This window comes from Mirounga leonina, unplaced genomic scaffold (genome assembly GCF_011800145.1).
Source record: "Mirounga leonina isolate KUSES-001 unplaced genomic scaffold, KU_Mleo_1.0 Mir_151, whole genome shotgun sequence".
Classification (NCBI taxonomy): domain Eukaryota; kingdom Metazoa; phylum Chordata; class Mammalia; order Carnivora; family Phocidae; genus Mirounga; species Mirounga leonina.
Genome location: NW_023270377.1, coordinates 21164244 through 21192177, shown reverse-complemented (window position 1 = coordinate 21192177; position 27934 = coordinate 21164244). Strand labels below are relative to the sequence as shown.

General features: G+C 37.7%; 1 protein-coding gene and 1 pseudogene across 1 annotated transcript in view; one reads left to right on the top strand and one right to left on the bottom strand.

The window, feature by feature from the left end:
* The window catches only part of ATIC (5-aminoimidazole-4-carboxamide ribonucleotide formyltransferase/IMP cyclohydrolase), a 34051-nt gene that overhangs the window by 4984 nt on the left and 1133 nt on the right, over nucleotides 1–27934 (top strand). The window contains exons 5-14 of the mRNA XM_035007217.1: nucleotides 11977–12065; nucleotides 12611–12762; nucleotides 13075–13231; nucleotides 15710–15835; nucleotides 16619–16726; nucleotides 17555–17640; nucleotides 18791–18880; nucleotides 20955–21083; nucleotides 24887–24979; nucleotides 26432–26614. Of these exons, the coding sequence (XP_034863108.1) occupies nucleotides 11977–12065; nucleotides 12611–12762; nucleotides 13075–13231; nucleotides 15710–15835; nucleotides 16619–16726; nucleotides 17555–17640; nucleotides 18791–18880; nucleotides 20955–21083; nucleotides 24887–24979; nucleotides 26432–26614 (1213 nt within the window). The remainder of the gene's footprint in view (nucleotides 1–11976; nucleotides 12066–12610; nucleotides 12763–13074; nucleotides 13232–15709; nucleotides 15836–16618; nucleotides 16727–17554; nucleotides 17641–18790; nucleotides 18881–20954; nucleotides 21084–24886; nucleotides 24980–26431; nucleotides 26615–27934) is intronic.
* LOC118011857 lies at nucleotides 516–9028 on the bottom strand (annotated as a pseudogene).

The window sequence follows — 27934 nt, the reverse complement described above, 5'->3', positions numbered from 1 at the left end:
TTCATACATTTCAATTGCTTAATTCTGATACCCAGATTTAAGCTTGTGAACATGACTTTTAAAACATACAATTAAAGCTATTCATCATAATTTGCTATACTGCCAACATTAAATTAGTTACTTCGGAGCATAAGTTAAAGGGTTTAAAGTAAGCCTGTAACATACCTAAAAAACACCTTCCTATCTCATACATGCAAATTAACTTCTCCACGTAAATGTCTCTTCACTCTAAGTTACCCTGTTCCCGAAGTCACTACTCTGAAGCTTATCATGGTCCAAAGAGAAGGAAAAAAGTGTAATCAGGACTGATAAATATATATTAAAAAAAAAAAAGATGGCACAGCAGAAGGGAATGCAGTTCTACAAGTGCAAGCCCTCAAGCAGCAGCATATGATAAATCCCTTCTTTAGAGAGGTATCCTTTCTGTCATTGATACTACAGGCCAAATTACATAGCATGCCATTCTCAAGTAACAGTTGAGGTAATAAATGTAGAGGCATCACAGTGAATCCCACTCAACTATAGACCAACACTTCTCTACAAATTCTTTGTCTGATTGTCTATTAAATACAAGTTTTAACTTCATAGCTTAACAATTAAGGGTCATACACTGAAGTCAATACATACACACAGCATTTCAGTCTGAGCTGTTTCATATACATAGAGCTGAAATTAATTACAAGGTATGGCCTAACAAATGCCAGGGGAGATTTTTTTTTAATTTTTTATTGTTATGTTAATCACCATACATTACATCATTAGTTTTAGATGTAGTGTTCCATGATTCACTGTTTGTGCATAACACCCAGTGCTCCATGCAGAATGTGCCCTCTTTAATACCCATCACCAGGCTAACTCATCCTCCCACCCCCCTCCCCTCCAGAACCCTCAGTTTGCTTTTCAGAGTCCATCATCTCTCATGGTTTGTCTCCCCCTCTGATTTCCCCCCCTTCATTCTTCCCCTCCTGCTATCTTTTTTTTTTTTTCTTAACATCTATTGCATTATTTGTTTCAGAGGTACAGATCTGAGATTCAACAGTCTTGCACAATTCACAGCGCTTACCAGAGCACATACCCTTCCCAGTGTCTTATCACCCAGTCACCCCATTCCTCTTACCCCACCCCCCACTTCAGCAACCCTCAGTTTGTTTCCTGAGATTAAGAATTCCTCATATCAGTGAGGTCATATGATCCGTGTCTTTCTCTTTTTGACTTAGTTCGCTCAGCATAATACCCTCCAGTTCCATCCACATCATTGCAAATCGCAAGATCTCATTCCTTTTGATGGCTGCATAATATTCCATTGTATATATACACCACATTTTCTTTTTTTTTTTTTAAAGATTTTATTTATTTATTTGACAGAGAGAGAGATAGCGAGAGCAGGAACACAAGCAGGGGGAGTGGGAGAGCGAGAAGCAGGCTTCCTGCCGAGCAGGGAGCCTGAAGTGGGACTCGATCCCAGGACCCTGGGATCATGACCTGAGCCGAAGGCAGACGCTTAACGACTGAGCCACCCAGGCGCCCTACACCACATTTTCTTTATCCATTCATCTGTCGATGGACATCTTGGCTCTTTCCACATTTTGGCTATTGTGGACATTGCTGCTATAAACATCGGGGTGCACGTACCCCTTCGGATCCCTACATTTGTATCTTTGGGGTAAATACCCAGTAGTGCAATTGCTGGATTGTATGGTAGCTCTATTTTCAACTCTTTGAGGAACCTCCATACTGTTTTCCAGAGTGGCTGCACCAGCTTGCATTCCCACAAACAGTGTAGGAGGGTTCCCCTTTCTCCGCATCCCCGCCAACATCTGTCGTTTCCTGACTTGTTAATTTTAGCCATTCTGACTGGTGTGAGGTGGTATCTCATTGAGGTTTTGATTTGGATTTTCCTGATGCCGGGCGATATTGAGCACTTTTTCATGTATCTGTTGGCCATTTGGATGTCTTCTTTGGAAAAATGTCTGTTCATGTCTTCTGCCCATTTCTTGATTGGATTCTTTGTTCTTTGGGTGTTGAGTTTGATGAGTTCTTTATAGATTTTGGATACTAGCCCTTTATCTGATATGTCATTTGCAAATACCTTCTCCCATTCTGTCAGTTGTCTTTTGGTTTTGTTGACTGTTTCCTTTGCTTTGCAAAAGCTTTTTATCTCGATGAAGTCCCAATAGTTCATTTTTGCCCTTGCTTCCCTTGCCTTTGGTGATGTTTCTAGGAAGAAGTTGCTTTGGCTGAGGTCAAAGAGTTTGCTGCCTGTGTTCTCCTTTAGGATTTTGATGGACTCCTGTCTCACATTGAGGTCTTTCAACCATTTGGAGTCTATTTTTGTGTGTGGTGTAAGGAAATGGTCCAGTTTCATTCTTCTGCATGTGGCTATCCAATTTTCCCAACACCATTTGTTGAAGAGACTGTTTTTTCCATTGGACATTCTTTCCTGCTTTGTCGAAGATTAGTTGACCATAGAGTTGAGGGTCCATTTCTGGGCTCTCTAGTCTGTTCCATTGATCTATGTGTCTGTTTTTGTGCCAGTACCATACTGTCTTGATGATGACAGCTTTGTAATAGAGCTTGAAGTCCGGAATTGTGATGCCGCCAGCTTTGCTTTTCTTTTTCAACATGCCTCTGGCTATTTGCGGTCTTTTCTGGTTCCATACAAATTTTAGGATTATTTGTTCCATTTCTTTGATAAAACTGGATGGTATTTTGATGGGGATTGCATTGAATGTATAGATTGCTCTAGGTAGCATTGACATCTTCACAATATTTGTTCTTCCAATCCATGAGCATGGAGCATTTTTCCATTTCTTTGTGTCTTCCTCAATTTCTTTCATAAGTATTTTATAGTTTTCTGAGTACAGATCCTTTGTCTCTTTGGTTAGATTTATTCCTAGGTATCTTATGGTTTTGGGTGCAATTGTAAATGGGATCAATCGACTCCTTAATTTCTCTTTCGTCTGTCTTGTTGGTGGTGTATAGGAATGCCACTGATTTTTGTGCATTGATTTTATATCCTGCCACTTTATTGAATTCCTGTATGAGTTCTAGCAGTTTTGGGGTGGAGTCTTTGGGGTTTTCCACATAAAGTATCATATCATCTGCAAAGAGTGAGAGTTTGACTTCTTCTTTGCCGATTTGGATGCCTTATATTTCTTTTTGTTGTCTGATTGCTGTGGCTAGGACTTCCAATACTATGTTGAATAGCAGTGGTGATAGTGGACATCCCTGCCGCGTTCCTGACCTTAGGGGGAAAGCTCTCAGTTTTTCCCCATTGAGAATGATATTCACTGTAGGTTTTTCATAGATGGCTTTTATGATATTGAGGTATGTACCCTCTATGCCTATACTCTGAAGAGTTTTGATCAAGAAAGGATGCTGTACTTTGTCAAATGCTCTTTCTGCATCTATTGAGAGGATCATATAATTCTTGTTCTTTCTTTTGTTAATGTATTGTATCACATTGATTGATTTGCGGATGTTGAACCAACCTTGCAGCCCAGGGATAAATCCCACTTGGTCGTGGTGAATAATCCTTTTAATGTACTGTTAGATCCTATTGGCTAATATTTTGGTCAGAATTTTTGCATCCATGTTCATCAGGGATGTTGGTCTGTAATTCTCCTTTTTGATGGGGTCTTTGTCTGGTTTTGGGATCAAGGTAATGCTGGCCTCATAAAATGAGTTTGGAAGTTTTCCTTCCATTTCTATTTTTTGGAACAGTTTCAGAAGAATAGGTATTAATTCTTCTTGAAGTGTTTAGTAGAATTCCCCTGGGAAGCCATCTGGCCCTGGGCTTTTGTTTTTTGGGAGATTTTTGATGACTGCTTCAATTTCCTTAGTGGTTATAGGTTTGTTCAGGTTTTCCATTTCTTCCTGGTTCAGTTGTGGTAGTTGATACATCTCTAGGAATGCATCCAATTCTTCCAGGTTATCTAATTTGCTGGCATAGAGTTGTTCATAATATGTTCTTATAATTGTTTGTATTTCTTTGGTGTTGGTTGTGATCTCTCCTCTTTCATTCATGATTTTGTTGATTTGGGTCATTTCTCTTTTCTTTTTGATAAGTCTGGCCAGGGGTTTACCAATCTTGTTAATTCTTTTAAAGAACCAGCTCCTAGTTTCATTGATCTGTTCTACTGTTCTTTTAGTTTCTATTTCATTGATTTCTGCTCTGATCTTTATTATTTCTCTTCTCCTGCTGGGTTTAGGCTTTATTTGCTGTTCTTTCTCCAGCTCCTTTAGGTGTAGGGTTAGGTTGTGTACTTGAGACCTTTCTTGTTTCTTGAGAAAGGCTTGTATTGCTATATACTTTCCTCTTAGGACTGCCTTTGCTGCATCCCAAGGATTTTGAACAGTTGTGTTTTCATTTTCATTGGTTTCCATGTATTTTTTTAATTCTTCTTTAATTTCCTGGTTGACCCATTCATTCTTCGGTAGGATGCTCTTTAGTCTCCATGTATTTGAGTTCTTTCTGACTTTCCTCTTGTGATTGAGTTCTAGTTTCAAAGCATTGTGGTCTGAAAATAGGCAGGGAATGATCCCAATCTTTTGGTACCGGTTGAGACCTGATTTATGACCTAGGATGTGATCGATTCTGGAGAATGTTCCATGGGCACTAGAGAAGAATGTGTATTCTGTTGCTTTGGGATGGAATGTTCTGAATATGTCTGTGAAGTCCATTTGGTCCAGTGTGTCATTTAAAGTCTTTATTTCCTTGTTGATCTTTTGCTTAGACGATCTGTCCATTTCAGTGAGGGGGGTGTTAAAGTCCCCCACTATTGTATTGTTGTCAATGTGTTTCTTCGCTTTTGTTATTAATTGCCTTATATAATTGGCTGCTCCCATGTTAGGGGCATAGATATTTACAATTGTTAGATCTTCTTGTTGGATAGACCCTTTAAGTAGGATATAATGTCCTTCCTCATCTCTTATTACAGTCTTTGGTTTAAAATCTAATTTGTCTGATATAAGGATTGCCACCCCAGCTTTCTTTTGGTGTCCATTAGCATGGTAAATGGTTTTCCACCCCCTCACGTTCAATCTGGGGGTGTCTTTGGTTCTAAAATGAGTCTCTTGCAGACAGCATATCAATGGGTCTTGTTTTTTAATCCAGTCTGATAGCCTGTGTCTTTTGATTGGGGCATTTAGCCCATTTACATTCAGGGTAACTATTGAAAGATAGGAATTTAGTGCCATTGTATTGCCTGTAAGGTGACTGTTACCGTATATTGTCTGTGTTCCTTTCTGGTCTGTGTTGCTTTTAGGGTCTCTCTTTGCTTAGAGGACCCCTTTCAAGATTTCTTGTAGGGCTGGTTTTGTGTTTGCAAATTCCTTTAGTTTTTGTTTGTCCTGGAAGCTTTTTATCTCTCCTTCAATTTTCAATGACAGCCTAGCTGGATAGAGTATTCTTGGCTGCATATTTTTCTCATTTAGTGCTCTGAATATATCCTGCCAGTCCTTTCTGGCCTGCCAGGTCTCTCTGGATAGGTCTGTTGCCAGTCTAATGTTTCTACCACTATAGGTTACATATCTCTTCTCCCAAGCTGCTCTCAGTATTTTCTCTTTGTCTATGAGACTCGTAAGTTTTACTATTAGATGTTGGGGTGTTGACCTATTTTTATTGATTTTGAGGGGGGTTCTCTGTGCTTCCTGGATTTTGATGCCTATTTCCTTCCCCAAATTAGGGAAGTTCTCTGCTATAATTTGCTCCATTATACCTTCTGCCCCTCTCTCTCTTTCTTCTTCTTCTGGGATCCCAATTATTCTAATGTTGTTTCGTCTTACGGTATCGCTTATCTCTTGAATTCTGCCCTCGTGATCCAGTAGTTGTTTATCTCTCTTTTTCTCAGCTTCTTTATTTTCCATCATTTGGTCTTCTATAATACTGATTCTCTCTTCTGCCTCATTTATCCTAGCAGTTAGCGCCCCCATTTTTGATTGCACCTCATTAATAGCCTTTTTGGTTTCTACTTGGTTGGATTTTAGCTCTTTTACTTCTCCAGAAAGGGTTTCTCTACTAACTTCCATATTTTTTTTCAAGCCCAGCTAGTATCTTTAAAGTGATGATTCTGAACTCTAGATCTGACACCGTACTAATGTCCATATTGAGTAGGTCCCTGGCAGTCGGTACTACCTCTTGTTCTTTTTGTTGAGGTGATGTTTTCCGTCTTATCATTTTGTGCAGAGGAGAATGGATTAATGAGAGAACAAAACGCTAGCAGAGTAACCACGTCCCCAGAAAATATACTCTAAACAAATCAGAAAAGACCTGAAGCAGTGGAAAAAGAAACGGAAAGAGAGAAAAAAGAAAAAGAAAAAAAGATAAAGATAAAAACAAAAACAAACAAAACAAAACAACAACAACAACAAAAAAACCAGAATGTGATCAAATATGATCAGGCTGGTATATAGATCAGTGCCACACACTAGATTTGGGGTGTATTTTGGTCTTTTAGAAGAAAGTGCCTCCCAAAATTTTAAAGAAAGAAAAACTTATATATGTACAAAAATAAGGGTTGATATGATGAAGGGATGGAATATGACTGTAAAGATGAAAATTATAAAAAATTTTATAAAAGGAATTGATAAGTTGTTTGAAAAAAGAAAAGAGGATTTAAAAAAAGAAAAAAAAGGGAGAGAATGTGATCAGGCAGGGGAGTAGAAAAAAACATATACTAGAGACTTAGGGTATATTTTAATCTGTTAGAAGAAACTATCTCAAAATTAAAGAGAGAACAACTTATATATATAGGCCAAAAATATGGGTAACTACTATGAAGGGATAGAATATGACTCTAAAAATGAAAAATAAAAATGTTTTTTTAAAAAAAGGGATTGATAAGATGTTGGTTGAAAAAGGGAAAAAGAAAGATTCAAAAAAAAAAATTAAAAAAAAATTAACTTTGAAAGACTAAAGGATCATGGTAAAAAAGCCATGAATTCTATGTGCAGTATTCCCCTAGCGCTGGAGTTCTGCCGTTCTCATTGATCGGTAAACTTGGTCTTGGCTGGCTGTTCTCGCTGATCTTCTGGGGAGGGGCCTGTTGCCGTGGTTTCCAAATGTCTTTGCTGGAGGCAGATTTGCCCCGTCCTTGCCCCCTCCCGGCTAAGAAATCTGCTCGGGTTTGCACTCCGGAGCTTTTGTTCCCTGCGAGCTTTCCGTACAGCTTTGGAGGTGGAGAGTGAAAATGGCGGCCTCCCAATCTCCGCCCTGCAGGAGCCGGGAACTCGGGCCCCGCTCCTCAGTGAGTCTCCAGAGAAAAGCTGTCAGTCACTCCCGTCTCCCCGGTCTCTGGCCACACTCCGTGCTCAGCCGGCCTGTGACCGCGGGTTTCTATCTCTGGCACCCGACCCCGGGTGGAGTCTCCAAACCCAGCAGATCCCTGCGGTGCACTCCCGCATGGCTCCTCCCGGGGGAGGAAGTTGAGTCTCCCCGGATCTGCCGCTTGTTTGGTCCCTGCTGGAGGAACAGTGGCCCGACTGTGCCGCGGATCACGGTTTATGGTAACCCCGAGCTGAGAGCCCACGCCTGGGCTCCGCCTCTGCAACCGGCTTCCCTGCTCCGATACCTGGGAGCTCTGCCACACTCAGGCACCCCTGGTCTTTCTGTGACCCCGAGGGTCCTGAGACCACACTGTCCCAGAGGGTTCCACCCCCCGCTTAGCCACCAGAGTGACGTCCCTCAGCGGAGCAGACTTTTAAAAGTTCCAATTTTGTGCTCCGTGGTTCTATCACTTGCCAGAAGTGGCCGACGGAGGCCCCTCGCCCGCCGTCTATCCTCCCGAATATCGCCTCGGATTCACTTCTCCGCACATCCTACCTTCCAGAAAGTGGTCGCTTTTCTGATGAGAAAGTTGTTGCTATTCTTTTCTTCGATCTCCTGTTGAGTTTGTAGGTGTTCAGAATGGTTTGATCCCTATCCAGCTGAATTCCTGAGAGGAGACGAAATCCAGGTCTCCTACTCCTCTGCCATCTTGCTCCGCTCCCCCTGCCTGGTCCATTTTATCAGTCTCTTTTACTTCCTTCCTCTCAGGTAGGAGTTTTTCCAGCAAAGAGAATTTAACAGGAGAGAGAAAGCCATTCTCAGGAAAGTTTACCTTAAATTCGATGATGATGCGACCCTTCTCATATGGTCTATGATAAACTGGCATGCCTTCATTTAGCACACACTTGATATCTCCATGCTTGACCATTTGACCTGGATGAGAGGTGATGACGATAGTTCAAGAGTAGATACTGGCTTTTGAAAGCCATGCAGTGCTTCAACCAGCTATATGTCCATACACGTGGAAAGATCTCCTCGCCGAATAAAAGAGCATTGTCCTTCGGATCTAAAACAATGATACTGTCTCCTGGTTCTTGGTCTCCTTCACCATGAAATGTTATCTTCTGGCCATTCTTCATGCCTTTGTCAATGTAAACTTCTAGAATCTTCTTTTGAACTATCTTCCTTCCGTTGCAGCTTTTACATCTATCTTTAGGACTAATCCGTTCCCCATGGCCCTGGCACTCCATGCACACAGATTGAATTTGCTGAACCATTCCAGGTCCTGTCTGATGAATTCTTAGATGCATTCCGGTACCTCGGCAATTGGGACAGCATTCGACTGCTCTTTTCTTACCACCTCGGCCTTCCCATTTATCACAAATCACATTCTTTTGCAAAGCTAGTTTTCTTGTTGCACCATTATATAAATCTTCTTACATTATTCAGAGCTGATGTACAACATTTTTACCTCCTTTCTCTCTGCATCCTTCCTCCTCCAAGAAACATACCAAAGATGTCCGTGGGGGAGCCAAAACCACCACAGCTCCACCTTCTTTAACCTTTGTCATATAATTCCCTTTTCTTTGCATCAGTGAGTACTTCATAATCTTGAGAAATCTGTTTAAACTTGTCTCCTTCATTTGGATTCTTACCAGGGTGGTACTTCAAGGCCAGTTTCCTATAGGCCTTTTTCAATTCCTCTTGGGTGGCATTGGATTTGACCCCCAAAACAACATTGTAAGTGGTTTCTTTGACCATTTTCTACAGCCGGTGAGAGGGCCGAGGCTGGTGTGGGGAACGGGAAGGAGCGTGTTGCTGGGCGCAGCTCAGGCACCTGTCACTCCTCCATGTCTCACTGAGTGTTCTGGAAAGTTCCCAGCATTCATTCTTCATTTCCCCTAAAACCTCTAGCCCTATACAACTATAGTCTTATCTGTCTCTATGGATTTATCTATACACAGCATTTCATACCGACAGAATCATACAATGTGTGGTCCTTTGTGACTGACTTGTTAACGTGTTTTCAAGGTTCATCCATGTTCTAGTATGTCTCAGCACTTCATTTTTTTAAATTACTACTGAAAAATAACCCATTGTATGGATATACCCCATTTTATTTATCAGTTCATCAGTTGATGGGCATTTGGATTGTTTCCACATTATGGGTATTAGGAAGAGTGCAACCATGAGCGTTCATGTACAAGTTTTTGAGTAGACATACATTTTCATTTTTCTTGGTTATATACCTAGGAGTGGAATTCCTTGGTCATCTGGTATGTTTAACCTTTCCAGAAGCTGCCAGACTATTTTCCAAAGTGCTGCATCATTTTACATTCCCTGCAGTAGTGTAGGAAGTTTCTCCACATCCCCACCAACATCTTTTGCCCATGATGGCTGGCATGTCATTGTGATTATTATTGGCATTTCCTAGTGATGTTGAGCATCTTGTCAAATGCTCGTTGGCCATTTGTATACCTTTGGAGAAATGTGCATTCTAATCCTTTGCCCATTTTTTTGTTATTTCTCATTTTATTATTGAATTGTAAGCGTTCATTTTATCTCATTCTGTGGATTGTCTTTACTTTCTTTATGATGTCCTTTGACCATCATAAAACCCTTAAATTTTGGTAGTGCCCATTTTATCTATTTTTCTTTTGTTGCCTATGCTTTTGCTGTTCTATCTAAGAAGCGATGGCATAATCCAAGATAGTGAAGATGTAAGAGTTTTTTAGTTGTAGCTCTTATGCTTAGGCCTTTGATTTTTTTTAAGTTACTTTTTATATAGGTGTGAATTAGGGGGTCCGACTTCATTCTTCTGCATGTGGCTGTCCAGTTTTCCCAGCATCTGTTGGAAAAACTTTCCCCCATTGAATGGTCTTGGCACATTTGATCTGTATCTGTCGTTATGCTGGCCCCATATCATTATTGTATCTTTGTGGCAAATATTGAAATTGAGAAGTGTGAGTCCTCCAACTTTCTTCTTTTTCAAGATTGTTTTGGGCATTCAGGATCCTTTGCATTTCAGTGTGAATTTTAGAATCAGCTTGCCCATTTCCGCAAAAAACAGAGTTGGTGTTTCCTAAGGATTGCGTTCAATCTGTGTATCAATTTAGGGGAGGTTGCCATCCTAATATTGTCTTCCAGTCCATAAACTGGAATGCCTTTCCTTTTGTTTAGATTTTCTTTAATTTCTTTCAACAGTGTTTTGTAGTTTTTAGTATACAAGTCTTAAACGCTTTTGTTAAATTTATTCTTAAACATTTTTTTGTTGTTTTTGATGCTACCGTTAGTAAAATTATTTTCTTAATTGCACTTTAGGTTGTTCATTGCTAATGTACGTAAATTTGGTGAACCATATGTCCTATAACCTTTCTGAACTCAATGCTAATAGTTTTTTTTGTTAAATGCCTTAGGATTTTCTATATACAAGGTCCTGTCACCTACTAATAGAGATAGCTTTACTTTTTCCTTTCTAATCTTGATGCTTTTTATTTAATTTTCTTTGTTAATTGATTGTCTAGAACCTCCAGTACAGTGGTAAGAGTCGACATTCTTGTCTTGTTCCTGAACTTAGGGGAAAGCATTCAGTCTTTCAACTTTAAATATAATGTTAGCTGTGGATTTGGGGGTTTTTCTTAAATACCTTTTATCATGTTGAGCAAGTTCTCTTAATTTGTTGAGTGTTTTTATCATGAGTGGGTGTTCAGTTTTGTCACATGCTTTTTGTGCATCTGTTGAGGTGCTCAGGTGGTTTTTGTCCTTTGTTTTATTGAAATGGGCTCCTACATTAACTGGTTTTTAGATGTTAAACAAACCTTACAGTCCTAGGGTAAACCATATTTGGCTGTAGTGTATGCCTCTTTTTATATTTTGTTGGTTTCAGTTTGCTAGTATTTTGTTGAGGATTTTTGTGTCTGTATTCATAAGATACTGGTCTATATTTTTCTTGTGACATTTTGTCTGGTTTTGGTATCAGGGTTATAGGCATTGGGAAATATTCCCCCTCTTCTTCTGTTTTACTTTTTTTATTAGTTTTTACCAGTTGTGCTTATTTCACTGGGTGTGAACCTGCCCACAAAGCTCCTCACATTGCAGGCCTAGGCATGGAACTCTACTGGTTGTTAATTTTAGATTAGTTCTGTATTTTAAATTATTCTTTTGGACCTCCTGTTAACATCATTGTATATGATCTCTCTGAAGACAAAACAAGCAAAGAAATATTTCACCCTTAGAGTGGTCTGTTATTTTTCATCATTGTACATGACCCATTGGAAATAGAATCTAAAATTGAATGTTGTAGATAAAAGTGATTATATTCCAAAATGAGGATGTTATCTGTAGCCTTGTATTTTGCATTTCTGTTAAAAATTTTTTTTAAATGGTTTTTTTGATATCTGGATTATATAATGGGTAGCTGGATTATGTAAGTTTACCCAGGCAGTAACATTGCAATATGATTTTGGGGAAATAATGTTTTGAGAGCACCTGCTAACCAAAGCCACTTTTATTTACTATGTTATGCAACAGTGGGAACTCCTGACATTTCAGTTTACTTTTTAGAATTCTAAAATTCTAGGATTATAGTTTGTATTTTAGATCTTTGGACTCACGTGATCTTTAGATCACATTAAAGCTAGTGACTGACTTATATGTAAACCCCATAAAGTTTGGGTTTCTAACAACAGCTAAATTCCTTTTTGGTTTAGGGTTGTTGTCTGTAATCTGTATCCCTTTGTGAAGACAGTGGCTTCTCCTGATGTAACTGTTGAACAGGCTGTTGAGCAGATTGATATTGGTAAGTTAGCAAAACTACATTTGAAGACTGATAGGGGAGGATTACTTATATTTTATTTATTTATTTTTGGACTATTTATTTTTAAAGATTTTATTTATTTATTTGTGAGAGAGCGAGAGACAGCACAAGCAGGGGGGAGGCGCAGAGGGAGAGGAACAAGCAGACCCACGCTGAGCCCAGAGCCTGACATGGGGCTTGATCTCACAACCCTGAGATCATGATCTGAATCGAAATCAAGAGTCGGACACCTAACTGACTGAGCCACCCACACACCCCAAACACTATTTATATTTTAAAATAGATTTTGTTTTGATGTTCACCCAGAATCAGAATATTGAGGGAGCAGAAAATCATTATTGTTCCCAGATTGTGTTCTGGGGTGATTGTAATTCATCTATATTTCCTAAGCTATTACTTTGTGTAGAGATTCATCTCGGGTATGTTTTCCTTATTTTTTAAGTCAAAAATTAGAAGTATGTGTACAGTAACTTTATTTGAAGGAGGTTAAACTCATGGAAATACAAATTGTTTTTTGTTCTCCCAAGGTGGAGTAACCCTACTGAGAGCAGCAGCCAAAAACCACGTTCGAGTGACAGTCATATGTGACCCCGAGGACTATGTGGCCGTGTCCACAGAGCTGCAAAGCTCTGACAGCAAAGACACCTCCTTGGAGACTAGACGCCAGTTAGCCTTGAAGGTAGGGATGCACTTCTATCCAGTGCAGTGTTTGCCAAACCAGAGGGTATTCAATTTTCATGGGTCTCCTTGGAGCTGCTATCCTTTTCCTATAAATGAAGAGACCCAAGTATTACAGAGGTATAATATCAAAAAGATGGAAAGAGACTCGGAAAGAGAACGATTCGTTGTGTTTTTAGTGTTATTGGGTGTCTTTCCTGCACAGTCATATGTGTGGACAAGGAGTGTAGTTTGTTGTGTGCTACCTAAGACCCTCTTGTGCCCGCTTTGGTAAGTGCTGCTGGTGTTTCACAAAACTTAACACTCTTTGTAGGCTTTCACTCATACGGCACAATATGATGAAGCTATTTCAGATTACTTCAGGAGACAGTATAGTAAAGGAATATCTCAGATGCCTTTGAGGTATGGAATGAACCCTCATCAAACTCCTGCCCAGTTATACACACTGAAGCCCAAGCTTCCCATCACAGGTAAGGGCTGTGTGTTACGTGGCATAGTTTGCTGTGTCTGGGGGTGTGCGTGTCTTTCTCTGTATTGTATCTGATGTGGCTCACGTTGAGAAGATAAAGTAAATTACATAATGCCTTTTATAGCCACCTGAAGTTTGAGATGCCAGGTGGACTTGTGAGATAATTAGGGGTTCCGGAAAGAGGTCAGGCTGGAGATAGAGTTTGGAATGTCTTTGGCATATAGATGACTTTGGAAATGTAAAACAGGCAGGATGGATTTCACAGAAGAGGTTAAGCAGTGGAGGAACCAGCAGAGGAAAACAAGGCTGGAAAACCTATAGGATTTCAAGTGGTTTGGAATGCTCCTGAGAACAAAGAAGCGACTGTTTGATCTGGGAAAAATTGCAAGAACAATTTCCTTGGAATGATGGATCTGGCAGCCCAATTGAAGTGGGCCGAAATCACAAGTTGGACACTATATATGCATACATTGGAATATTACTCAAGCCATAAAAAAGAACGAAATCTTGCCATTTACAAACGATGTGGGTGGAACTAGAAGGTATTACACTAAGCGAAATAAGTTGGTCAGAGAAAGACAGATACCATATGATTTCACTCATGTGGAATTTAAGAAACAAAACAGATGAACGTAGGGGAAGGGAAGGAAAAATAAAGACAAAAACAGGCTAACCATATGGGAGGGGAGGTGGGGGGGGGATGCTGGAGGGGAGGTGGGGGGGGATGGGGTAATTGGGTGATGGGCATTAAGGAGGGCACTTGAAGTAGTGAGTACTGGGTGTTCTATGCAGCTGATGAGTCACTAAATTCTATCTCTGAAACTAATAATATAGTATATGTTAATTAAATTGAAGTAAAAAATTTAAAAAAGAGTTGGGCACTTAACTGACTGAGCCACCCAGGCACCCCCTTTTTTTTTATAATAGACTTTATTTTATAAAGTAGTTTTAGATTTACAGACAAATTTCTCAGAAAGTACAGAGAGTTCCCAGACATTCCCTCCCTCTGGATCTCCTCTTTCCCCAGTTTCCCCTTTTAATATCTTATATTAGTATAGTACATTTGTTAAAATTGATGAACCAGTAGTGGTTCATTATTATTAACTAAAGTCCATTGTTTACATTAGGACTCACTCTTTGTGTTGTATATTCCTTGGGATTTGACATGTGTAATGTCATGTATCCACCTTGACAGTATTGTGCAGAATAGCTTCACCACCTAAAAATTGCCTGCATTCTACCTCCCTGACTCCTGCAGCCACTTACATTTTTATTGTTTCCATAGCATCATAAGGTTGGAATCATACAGTATATAGCCTTTTCACGCTGGCTTGTTTCATTTAGCAATATGCATTTAAGGTTCTTCCATGGTTTTGGGGGCTTGAGAGCTCATTTCTTTTTGCTGTTTAATAATATTCCATTGTATATGGATATACCCTAGTTTAGTTTATCCATGCACCTCTTGAAGGACATCAGAAATAGACAGTTTTTGACAGTTAAGAATAAAGCTGCTAAAAAATTCAAGTATAGGTTTTTCTGTGGACATGTTTTCAACTCGTTTGTATAAGTACCTAATATTTTCTCTTATTGTTTACTATTAATTGCCTATTTTGTTTCTTCTATACCTCTTCTATAAGCTCTATGTGGGAGGAGCTAGTTTATTCATTGGTAATATCCCCAGTACCTATAACAGTCCCCAACATTGTGGTAGGCACTCAGTAAATACTTGTCGAAGTTTATTTTTAAAACTATGTACCATCCAAGATAACACAAAGGAAATGCAGTTATAAATTTGTTTTTAATTAATGGCCCTCATTTTTTTTGTATGTGTGGAGTTTATAATTTATTCACAAGAGAATAGCTCCTAAAAAATCCGCCATTGTTAAGAAATAGGCAATGAGAAACTTGGAAGTTGTAATCTTTCTAACGGCATTTCAACTTTAGGCAGAGCCTACTGAGTTTCATATAAAGGAGGAAGAATCCAACTTATTTTTTTCCCCTTATTTTCTCCCACCCACAGCTCTTTCATTAGCTTGTAATAATATTCTTATATTGACAAGGTTTATAACTTAGATTTTGTACTGTTTCTGTAATTGCCGTGATTGTGTTATCTTAGTTCTGTACTGAAGTGGATCCCTGTCGATCACTGGTCTTGTCATTCTTTCTCCCATTCCTGAATTCTCTGTTGGTTTATTTCTAGATTGACTGGAGTTGGTTTCTCCAGTAGCATATGTATGTGAGAGAGAGAAGAGAGAGAGTGTGTGTCTTTTTTTTTTTTTTTTTGTGAGGCAGGCTTAGGCTCTAGTGTTTTGTTCTTTTTTCATCAAGTTCTTTTATATTTGTGTATATGTATTTGCCTCTTAATTATACTTTTCTGAAAACATATTTGCGCAGCCTTGACATATGTTATTTTACAGAAATGTACATATATCTAATTTTATTGATCCTGCTTGATAACGTATTTTGTTTCTATATGTAGTTCTAAATGGAGCCCCTGGATTTATAAACTTGTGTGATGCTTTGAATGCCTGGCAGCTGGTGAAGGAACTCAGAGAAGCTTTAGGCATTCCAGCCGCTGCCTCTTTCAAACATGTCAGCCCAGCAGGTAAAGCACTATCTCTGGAAGGCGCTGGAACTGTTCAGAATGCCTTCTTTTTGATTTTAGAAAGAATTGACATGTTCTAATGTGAATATAGACATTTTCTAAAGTCTCAAACCACTTTTGTGGAGTCTGTTAACAGTTTCAGTATAGTAACGTGACAAAATCTGGTAATAACATGTATCTGTTATTTACATATACATAATTGTATAACATCACTGTGAGATAGGAGGATTAGGAAATCACTTTTTTGCAGTGGAAACGTAAAAAATAAAGTAAAATGGCTTAATGCAATATGACTATTTTTCCACATGGTTGAAAATGGAACTGTGCGAACATAAAGAAGTTCTTGTGACACCTTATCGTAACTTTATAGCCATTGTATGAGATACCTTTTTGCCTCTATGTCTAAATCAACTCTAATACATAGTTCTTTGATATTTATTTGATATTAAATTGATGTAAACAGGGAAGAAATAAATGGTATGTGGTATCAAGCAGGGTGGAGAGAGAGTCCTTAATGAAATAAACTAGCTTTGTACACATGCATGGTGCTGGCAGACTCAGTAGTTGTTTCCAGAAGCTGGAGAGAAAAGATTCCTCCCTCCCTCCTTCCCTGCAACTGTATTTTTGGTGTTTAATTATCTGGCCAGATGTTTGTTTAATTTGGCATAGGCACTAGAAATTATGCTGTATGGACTAGATGTTAAGAAAAATGTTGTCTTGATTTAGGAGAGGATAACTAGTAACTTGAGACTTGGAGGTTTATTTTATGGTTTTCTGTACCAGGTGCTGCTGTTGGAATTCCACTCAGTGAAGATGAGGCCAAAGTCTGCATGGTCTATGATCTGTATAAAACCCTTACACCCATATCAACTGCGTATGCAAGAGCAAGAGGTCAGAACAGTAATAGAGTTTGTTTGTTCTTAAAAGAGAAAAAACAATATTTTATCCTAAGTAGAATAAAGTAGTAATATTCTTTGTTTCAGATTTCAAATTATCTTTAATTTGTTTTTTATTAATACTTAGGAATGACTATATGAGTGCCTTGGAATAAATTTGTTTATAAAAGTGTGTTTGGATTTTCATGTGATAAATGGAAACACAATTGGAATTTGGTGCATCCTATTTCATATTAGGCTGTTGAATGCGTTTGTATTGTTAATATATGACTAAAATTATATGGCTATTTTAACTACACTGAATATGGTTAGAGTTGTATTTTATATATTTCAGAAACATCTAATTCATGAGGTTAATAACCTGTGAATATTACTGTAACATTTTCAGAAGATCATCGAGAAACTTGATAGCATGGTTGATCTTCTGTAGTAGGGGTTGGCATACTATGGCGCATGTGCTAAATAAATCCAGCCTGCCACCTGTTTTTGTAAATACAGTTTGATTGGAACTGCCATGTCCCTTTGTCATTGTGGCTGATTTCTAGAACTGCAGAGCTGAGTAGGTAAAACAGACCATGTGCCTGCAAAACAAAAAATGTTTGTTATCAGGCCCTTCCAGAAGTTTGCCTAGAGGGTAAAACTAAAGAATACTTTGTTATGATTGTTTCAGTTTAAATGACTTATTAATCTATTATTTAGATCTTAGACAATAAAGTTCTATTTAGAGGAATGGATTTTAAATGATCACATTGGGGTTTTTTAAACATCTTTTTCTGTGCAGGGATATTTGTGATACATACCTCATTTTAATTTTTATTTATAGGGGCCGATAGGATGTCTTCCTTTGGTGATTTTGTTGCATTATCTGATGTTTGTGATGTCCCTACTGCCAAAATTATCTCCAGAGAGGTTAGTGGACGTTCCTGAGGATTGATCCATACATAACTGAGTAAAGTTCTATTTATTCCTAGTATTCATTGAAAGCATAACTTTTTTGTGTATACCACCTGTAAATTAGTTAAGTTTATTGTTCAGAATGTTTATATTTTATGTAGAACATGAATCCTTGACTGAATTGTAATTTTGAGATTTAATGAATGTTTCAAATGGATATTTTGCTATTATTATGTTTTAATTTATATATTTAGTTGGTTTTTTTTCTGTAATAGTCATTATCTTAATGCAAAAATTATTGTTTCTAAAGAGCAGAGAATGCTATCTTGGCTATGTAATATTGAGCCTTACTGTAAACCTTTGTAGGTCTGTAATAAAAGATGTGTAGGGGAGGATTACAAACTACTTTGAAAAACTAACCCTCATCAGTTGCATACCAAATAAGGATTCCAGAAAGGTGGGATTTTGGGACGAGGAGACAGAAAAAAAGTAGCTCAGATTAGCTGGTAGGGAAAACAGGTGGAAATGAAGGCTACATGGGATTGATGGTATTTAGTTGTTTTAGGGATTCTTCCCATGACCACTATCATCCCCACCCACAGTGGAGCTGATCTGCTGCGTTTTATGTTATAGCACAAGGCTTTGTAGTATGAACTATGACTTTTCTTTCAGAGATGTTAAGTCTAATCCCTTTGACTTGCTGTTGAGTACTTGCCTTGCCTAAGGTTATTAGCAGAGGTATAATCTGATCCCCATGTCTTGCTCTTGTGGAACTTGCTTTGCCTAAAGTCATTTTGCCTGGTACTGGCAGAGTGGGGACTCCAACATGCTTTTTCTAGTACAAAACACCACTCCATGAACAGAATAGTGAAAAATTATTTTTCTTCCTAAGGTACATGTATTAGAGTGAATCGTTTTTATGTTCTTAGTTAAAACTGAAACAAACAACCAGAAACCCTGAAAGGATAGCAAATGAGATAAAGTTAGCTGTACAAAGCTGTATTCTAACATAGGCTTATCTTTACCGAGTACAGGTATTAGCATTATCTGTTGGAGGTAGAAACAAGAAAATGCTGCTGCATTAAGACAGATAATTATGTTTAGATTGGTTAAGAAGTGTTCCCTAATTTTTGAAAGTAGAAATTAATGTTTGATACATTTATAGGTATCTGATGGTATTGTTGCCCCAGGATATGAAGATGAAGCTTTGAAAATACTTTGTAAAAAGAAAAATGGGAGTTACTGTGTTCTTCAGGTTAGTTTAATTCATGTTTAAAAACGGTAATTTACTTTTTTATTTTGTGTTTCTTTTCTCCCATATTTAATCTTTCCTTTATGGTGAAAACCTTCTAATTTATCCTTTTTTACTGAGGTTTCTTTAATTCTTAATCCTACAGTTTTCTTTTCCCTTATTGTTAATTTTTGGGTTTTAGATGAGAGCTTCCTTACTCTTAGTTTTAAATCTTAAATTTTTAAGAAAATAGTTAATACATGTACATGCTTTCCTATCCAAAAGGTATTAAGTGTTATTGATGAAAAGTCTCCCTGTCCTTCCCTTCTGCTACTCTGTTACGTCTTTAAAAGTAACTAATATTTTAAGTTTCTTGCTCATCCTTCCTGAAATAGTTGTACTTTTCAGCAAATATTTGTATTTTTTTCTTTTTTTGTTGTTGTTTTTTCCCACGGACACAAGTCTAAGATTGTACATGGATAAAGCAAAGAATTATTTGAATTAAAATAAAAATTCCTAAAGCTGTTTTATGGAAAGTGCTGATGTCAAAAAATTTGTGGAATACTAACTCCATATACTGGAAGTTCTAATTATATAGCCTTCATTGTAAGATACCATTAATTGTGACACACCACAGATTCCATGTCAGCTTTTCAAGGAAAGAAGAAAAGAATACTATATTAAATATACATACTTTTCCTCTAAGGCCCTTCATTGTAAGTTCAGCCGTTCGGTCAGCTGAGGCTGTATTCTTCAGTTTCTTAAAGTCTTTTTTAAGGATATTAAGTACTTATGGCTCTGTTTAATAGTTACATGTGTCATTGTGGAGAATGTTTTCCAAACCTTGAATTCATCATCGTGACCTCTTCACCTGACAGCATCACATTTGAAGATATCAAAAGATTACACTGGGCCTTCCCCCAATATATTATTTGAGAGTTTAGCCAAGTTTGCACATGGACACATAATTATAACTATGAAATAACTATTCCTATATCTGGCTAGTGTGACAAGTTTCTTTTGACATCAGTTAATAGGGAAGGCACATCCCAATTTTAGAAATCTGATAATACAGAGGAAAAAGGAACATTTTGGAATTCAAGAAAGTACAAATTAGGAAGAATTAATATGAGGTCTTGCTTATAAGTTATAGATATCAGTGCTTTCTTTTTTAAAGATTTTTTTTTTCATTTTTATTTATTCATGAGAGACAGAGACAGAGAGAGGCAGAGGGAGGAGCAGGCTCCCAAGGAGCAGGGAGCCGGATGCAGGGCTTGATCCCAGGACCCTGGGATCATGACCTGAGCCGAAGGCAGACGCTTAACCATCTGAGCCACCCAGGCGCCCGATATCAGTGCTTTCTAAATCAAAGATCATTCAAAGGATAAATGAAGAGATACTGTCAAGTATCACTTGGGAGAGAGTAGTCTTATGCAGATTATTCTCAAGTCTTAGTATCTTTTCAGTTCAAAATTTGTAAGAGGAAGATAGCAACAAATGACATATATTCCCAGGATGCCTGCCTGGCTCAGTTAGTAGAGCAGGTGACTCTTGATCTCAGGATCGTGAATTCAAGCCCCACGTTGGGCGTAGAGATACTTAAAAAAAAAAAAAAGACATATGTTCCATTTTAAATAACAAACATCTCGACTCCAAATGTTGCTTCCCCCTTTTAACTATTTAATTCAAGTGTTAGCTCTGTATTTTGTAGTAGATTATTAGAAAGAAGGGAAAACTAGAATTTATTTTTTATGCCACTTCCTGTTTTTTTTAGCAGATCTGTTTTTATCTGCTGATTTCCAAAAGGAAGATACAGACAATGGTTTCAGTTAGTATAACCAGAAATGCTGTCCCTGGAATCATTGGTTTTAATATGTTGTTATAAAACACCACAGGGTTGTAAACCTATAAAATTTTTTAGAACAAAATACTAGTGCCTGGCGATTCTATTATACCTTTACTGAAGTGATCTTACACATGCTTAAATTAGAAAAAAATGTATATGATCTTGCTATAATGATTTTTTTTGTACGTAAATTAAGCGAAAAATGTTGAAGGTTGTAGAAATACTACTTGTGACTCTAAATTTCTGTTTTAGATGGATCAGTCCTACAATCCAGATGAAAACGAAGTTCGAACTCTCTTTGGTCTTCGTTTAAGTCAGAAGAGAAATAATGGTGTCATTGACAGGTCATTATTTAGCAACGTTGTGACCAAGAATAAAGATGTAAGTTTGAAAATATCTGAACTGAATGCTAGTAATGCAGTAAGTCTGTTTTTAATATTTATAAGCTTATGTATTTATTAAGGCCCATATTTAAAACTGGTTGATCTGCAAATGTCTAGCTCATCTTTGAATTATCAAATAAGTTTAAGAGCTTACCAAAAGAATAAATGACCATATTAGAAGCTTCTGTGCATATGTACATACTCAGAGGTGTTTATCTTCAGTTATGCCTAAATGGGATCATGTCTTTCATAATTCTATAACTTGCCTTTTCTCCGTGCACTAAGCTACAAATATGTTTCTATATCAACAAATATAGATCTATATCTTCATCTGAAAGGCCACATGGCAATCCATGTATAGATGTACTCTGATAGATATTTTGTTTCCATTTTCAGTACTATGATCAGTGTTTCATGTGGTCAAGTTTTTGCTCTTGGGCTGTTTGTCATCTTTTAGGAAGGACATACTCATAGAATGATAGTGTGATTTTTTTTTTTCACATATTTACATGTATTCTATCATTTAATATGCATAGCACTCTATGTGGGGACTGGGGGTGGGTGATTACTATCATCTCTATTGTAAAGATCACAAAATTGTGACATAAGTTACAGCTAAGAAATTTGCCCAAGGTTACATAATATGGAAATGGATGCACTAGTATTTCTTTTCTGAAATCTCTTAATTGGACCTTCAGTTTTGAAGGATTTTTTTGCTGGTTCCAACATTGGCTCTCCCCTCCCCCCCCAGTACTTAAGATGTGTAGCTTACATTGTTTTGTGTTCTTGTCTGCTGGTATGTCTGGTATTTTTTGGTTGAATGCTGAGCATTGAATGTGAAAAAAACGTAGAGATATTTTGAGTGTCTGGATGGTGTGTTTTTTCCTTCCAGAAAGATCTGACTTCTTTTGGCAGGCAGATTAGGTGGCAGTCAGATCATTTTTATCCCGGCAGGAATTAAGCTCTTTTGAATCTGGGCTTAAGTCTTTGTGAGCACTGGTCTGTTTATGGTTCACCCCTATTTTGCTGAAAGCACTAGTGTCTGCTGGTGTCACTAGGTGTACTCTGAACTCCATTTTTGCCACTTAGTCCTGTAACACTGCCAGGAGTTGTGCTCAGTTCCTTTACCATTTAGCTTATTGCCTTGCAAGTTGGAAAATGCTTTGAGGCGAAAAGCATAGATGGTCACACTCATTTCTCCTTACTTCCTTTATCTCTGGGATCTTTGCCTCTCAGTACTTGCTATTTTACTACTTTGGTGTTGAGCTTTTCTGTTTGTTCCTAGAAAAGGGTTGGTCTGTGAACGAGTCATTCCTTGTAACAGAAATAGAAAATGAGGAGGTGTATTTGTTTTCATCATCTTTAAGTAGAATTGCTGAAAATAAGCTTTAAAACCTTTATCGGAATAGTTCAATCTGTTAATAAGTGTATGGTAATGAAGACGTGATCTTTGTTGATTTAGTAGATATTCTTACATTTTTATTTTTGAAAATTAATGGTGCCCTGAAGTATAAAGGAACATGGTAGGCATCACGTGTAGAAATACCTTTAAATTCATTGCAGTCTACTCCTTTGGTCAAGGCTATAAGGTACTGGGATTTCCAGATGGAAGCCGTGTTTTGTACCAACGTTACTTACTGTATGTAAGCAGCTCACGGTAATATGAGGCCCCCCCCCCATTTTTAACACTTTATTAATCTGGCTGGTTAGTTTATCTTTTAAAATACTGAAACAGTATTGATCTAGATTACATGGTACCTGTGTTGATAGCTCTGCCTAACTATTGAAGCTCTTTTCTAAGTTTTCCTTGTAGGTTTATAGGTATTGGACTGACTGATAATTTAGCAGTATTTGATAGGTTTTGTGCCCCTGGCTGTGCTAACTTGGATGTTTTTTTACAAGGAGTGAGGTATGGTTTTAATTCATTTTTTATCTAAAATTTTCTCTACTTGTTTCATATGTATTTTTAATTAGAAATTTGGAAGCTCAAGCATGAGTGATGGTTTTATCTTTCTTTAGATTCCCCTTTTCTTTTAAAGCAGTGTTTTGTTAACATGTCAGCCTCAAAATCCTTTCAGGTATAAGAACAGTGGGAGAAGCAGGAGTGTGTATTAAGCATTAGCGAACATGCTTGAATTATTTTCTCTTCCATTTCTCTTAAATAATGCTTTAATTTGTTTAAACTATTTGTGTCCCTCATTCCAACACCCACCCCATCCCCCCCTTGAAATGTCTCATATTTCTTGATCCTAACTCAGAATACCAGGGTTGCATTTCAAGGCAGACCTGCAGGAAAGCTGGTTTATGTGATTAATCTTTCTTAGAACTAAAAGAATAAAATGTATAGTTGGTATCTTAAACAGCAGATACAGATAAGAAAGGATATACTACATTAATACTATCTTAGAATAACAGATTCTTAAGAAATTCTAATAGTGTTTTTTGATTGAGCTTTCAATTTTGAGATCAAAATGAAAATTGCAGGTTCAACATGCACTGTTAAGAATTCCTGTGTACCCTTTGCCCCATTTCCCCTGGTGGTAATGTCTTGCAAAACTATAGTACATGATAATGATAGTGATGCAGTTAAGGCACAGAAAGAACATTTCCATGACCATGAGGATCCCTCGTGTTGCCCTCTTATAATGACACTCATTTCCCTCCTCCCTCCACCGCCTCCTTAACCTTGGGTAACATCTAATCTGTTCCCCCTTTTATAATTTTCATTCAGTGTACATTCGTGAATGGGTTTTTTGTGAATATAAGTTTTCATTTCTTTGTTATTAAGGCCCAGGAGTGTAATTGGTGGCTGCTGGGTGTATCGTGGTTGCATATTTAGTATTTTAAGCTGCCAAACTGTTTTCCAGAGAGCCTCTGCCATTTTACATTTTACACCAGCAACATATGAGTGATCCAGGTCTCTGCATTCTTACTAGCTTTTAGTGTTGTCTCTTTTCTTTAGTTAGGTATGTGGCAGTTATCTCATGATTTTAGTTAGCATTTTCTAGTGGCTAATGATGGGTGTTTTTTTGTATTTATTTGCCTTCTGTGTATCCTTTTTAGTGGTATGTCTCTTGATGTGTTTTGCCCATTTTCTAATTAGATTGCTTTTGTCACTGAGTTTTGAGAGGTCTTTACGTATTTTAGATACTGGTTCTTTTTCAGATACGTGGTTTGCAAATATTTTCCCCCAGTCTGTAGCTTGTCTTTTTATCCTCTTAATACAGGTTTTTTTTTGCAGAACAGAAGTTTTAATTTTGATGAGGTCTAATTTATCATCACAAGTATTTTTGAATAGTTTCTACTTAGAATTTCTAGACAGAGCAGAAAATGATCCTAATTTGTTTATTCCTGAACAGCCTTGGCTATATATGGGCATCACAGTTGTTTGTAATGTCTGTGAAAATTATTCTCAGTGTTTTTTCTGAACATAAATTTTATCATGTTTGCATATATGTTTCTTTGTTCTGTGGTTGAAAAAAGTTATTATTTGTCAGTTTGGGGTGGATATGGTATTTTGTAACTAGTGTGGTGTGTAAACAGGCTTCAGCCTGAGTCGCTGCAAATGGCATTATTCTGAGTCTGTGATGCATTAGGCACTGCTGAGTTCCACGACAAATATGTTGAATGTTGATTGTTGTGTTCAGTAAAACTATAGTAGAGTTTCCTATGAACGGTTCATTTCATTTTGTCCTTTGAGAGATACAACTATATTATAGGTGTGTTAAAATAAGTAACATGTAAGATGCTTAAACGGAGTTATAAAAGTCTGATGCAGTTGACTATCCTGTGTTTTTTCAGTTGCCAGAGTTTGCGCTCAGAGACCTCATTGTGGCCACCATTGCTGTGAAGTACACGCAGTCTAACTCCGTGTGCTATGCCAAGAATGGTCAGGTAACCAAACTCTCAGACCCACTTGGGGCAGACTGTTGTTTTACAAAATGATACTCATCCCTCAGGTCCTAGACTGCTTGGAAAGGAAAATCTGCCCACTCTTTCTCTTCTGGGTTTGTCAGTATTTACTCAGTAACGTAGGGGACTGTTAAAGCTAGTGATGATCACGAACTGTCTTTGGAACAACGTATTAAAATTGGTCATATTGCTTCTTGGCTCAGACTGAGTTGACACATTTGGATTAGTGGGACTCTAATAGCTGCTATAAAACTAGTTTATTCACTCCCCTCCTCCTGATTGGTGTGGTATTTCTAGTGAAGACAGTAAAGAATGTTACTGCCACCCATTATTCAGTGTTTTTGCAGCTTGTTGGGTATTTTCACATATATTTCTAAGGTTACTTTACCAAGAATCTATAGACTGCAAGTTAATGTGATCTTTTAAAATCTGGTTTACTGAGACATAATTTATATACAATAAAATTCACTCTTTTTAAGTTTCAAGTTTTGAAGTTTTCCCAAATTATGTATAAATTTCCCAAATTTCCCAAAACACATGTCCCAGGTTATGTGACCACTACCACAATCAAGATATTGAACGTTTGTTGCTGACGTTAATTAAGCAAGGTATTTAACTTGTTTTCTAGTGCGCTGAGCCATAGAATGCAGGACCAAGCTAGCTCATCACTGGGGCCTCTTCTAACTCTGGACTAACCTGGTTCTGGTTTTACCATAGCTTCAGCAGCATTGGGAGCCCTTTTCACAGTGTCTTGAACTCCTCTTAGCATTTGTTAAATTATTTGGCCCATAAGTCGGGGAGAGAAAGTGTGGATATTAATTAGCATGTGACCTGGAAGACTCTGAAATTCGGAATTTTAGTTGATTGTCAATTGTTTTTTGTTTGTTTTAAAGATTTTATTTATTTATTTGACTGAGAGAGACAGCGAGAGAGGGACACAAGCAGGGGCAGAGGGAGAGGGAGAAGGAGGCTTCCCACTGAGCAGGGATCAATGCGGGGCTTGATCCCAGAACCCTGGGATCGTGACCTGAGCCGAAAGCAGACGTTTAACCAACTGAGCCACCCAGGTGCCCCTGATTGTCAATTGTTTAAAAGATTGCATGTCTCTAATAATGAAAACTTAGGAGATTGTGGCTACTGGTCTCCTTTGACTCGGGTTCTAAGAAGTTCCAGTAAAACTACTTCACTACTGATGTCCAGGAGTTCTAGAAACTTACAGAGTATTAGTAGCGATACTTCAAATGTCACTGAAGAGGTAAAATGTATAAATAGTAGTTACAAACTTTTACCCTTACCTTTTAATGACTTAAAATTATATTTTGGCCTGATACTTTTTCCACAAAATTGATAGATTTTAGGGAATATGCACAAAAGATCTGTTAAGAAAAATATGTTGTTGGAAGAGATACTCCTCTTACTGTTCATGTTCTTCAGGTTATTGGCATTGGAGCGGGACAGCAGTCTCGAATACACTGCACACGTCTTGCAGGAGATAAAGCAAACTATTGGTGGCTTAGACATCATCCACAGGTGCTTTCAATGAAGTTTAAAACTGGAGTGAAGAGAGCAGAAATCTCCAATGCCATTGATCAGTATGTTACTGGAACCATTGGCGAGGTAAAAGTCTTGTCATTGGGTTTCTGGGTAGAGTATACTGGTATGCTCACCTTTTTCTGTAACAGACTACCTTCATCACTGCTGAGAGAAAATGGTATTTTTCTTGAAATTTTACATTGTCTAAAATTGTAATTCTAAACTTAACAATTCTTCATTGTCTTGCCTTTAACTTTGTTCACAGTTCTTCATCCCTTTCAGACCCCGCAGACCTTCCCTGTCTTTTTAAATTATAACCATTGGTTTAGTTTTATATGTTTATACTTCCCCTGTTGATTTTGAGCTTTTGATGGCAGGGGCTCTTTTGTCACATATCTTGATGTTTCTGTCACAGTGCCAAGCATGATGCTTGCTACATGATAGGTGTGTATTCAACACGAAATAAAAATTATCTGATACGTAATCAGGGTCTTCTCCCCCCACATTTTCTACCAGTGCCTTTAACAACTGTATATTTTTGTTACATTTTGTGTTCTTTAATGTCTTCAGTTTTAAAGAAGGTATATGAGAGCAGTAAAATTACAACTATCTAGTAGCCTACCAAAAATATAGAATTTAGCCCCATTTTTGGACATAGAAAGTGCTTAATCCTATATGGAAAACAAAAGAGAGAAGTCTGGTAACCAGACTCTCGATGGTCTTCTGAGGGGATGAGTTGACCAAACTACCTTGTCTACAAATTCAGGGACAGGAATCCATGACATAATAAATGTCATTGAAGAATATGCCTTATAACCATAAAGTACTTAACATAAAAGCTTTTCTTTTTTTACTTTAATATTTGTATTTCCCTGTTTAATATTACCTAGCAAAATCCTGCTCATAGTTCTGGAAGAAGCTTTATATGTATGTGAACAAGAGTTAAAAGTACATTGTTTAAGCCAAAAAATCATCCAAAATGGAAGCACCTTTTTTAAAATATGAATACCATGAATCATATCTTGATTCGTCTGTTAAGATTGACTATAGACTTGGGCGCCTGAGTGGCTGTTGGTTAAGCGACTGCCTTCGGCTCAGGTCATAATCCCGGAGTCCTGGGATCGAGTCCCACATGGGGCTTCTGGCTCAGCGGGGAGCCTGCTTCTCCCTCTGACCCTCTCCCCTCTCATGCTGTTTCTCTCTGGCTCATTCTCTAATAAACAAATAAATAAAATCTTAAAAAAAAAAAAAAAAAGAAGACTGACTACAGACTTGAGGCTGTATAAATATAGTTCTAGAACATCCATCATAATCTGTTTGCTTGCTTTGACACAGGGATATAAAGTAGATCTCACTTAGGCAGAGATTAAAAAACAAAATATATTTAAAATAAACTGATTTACA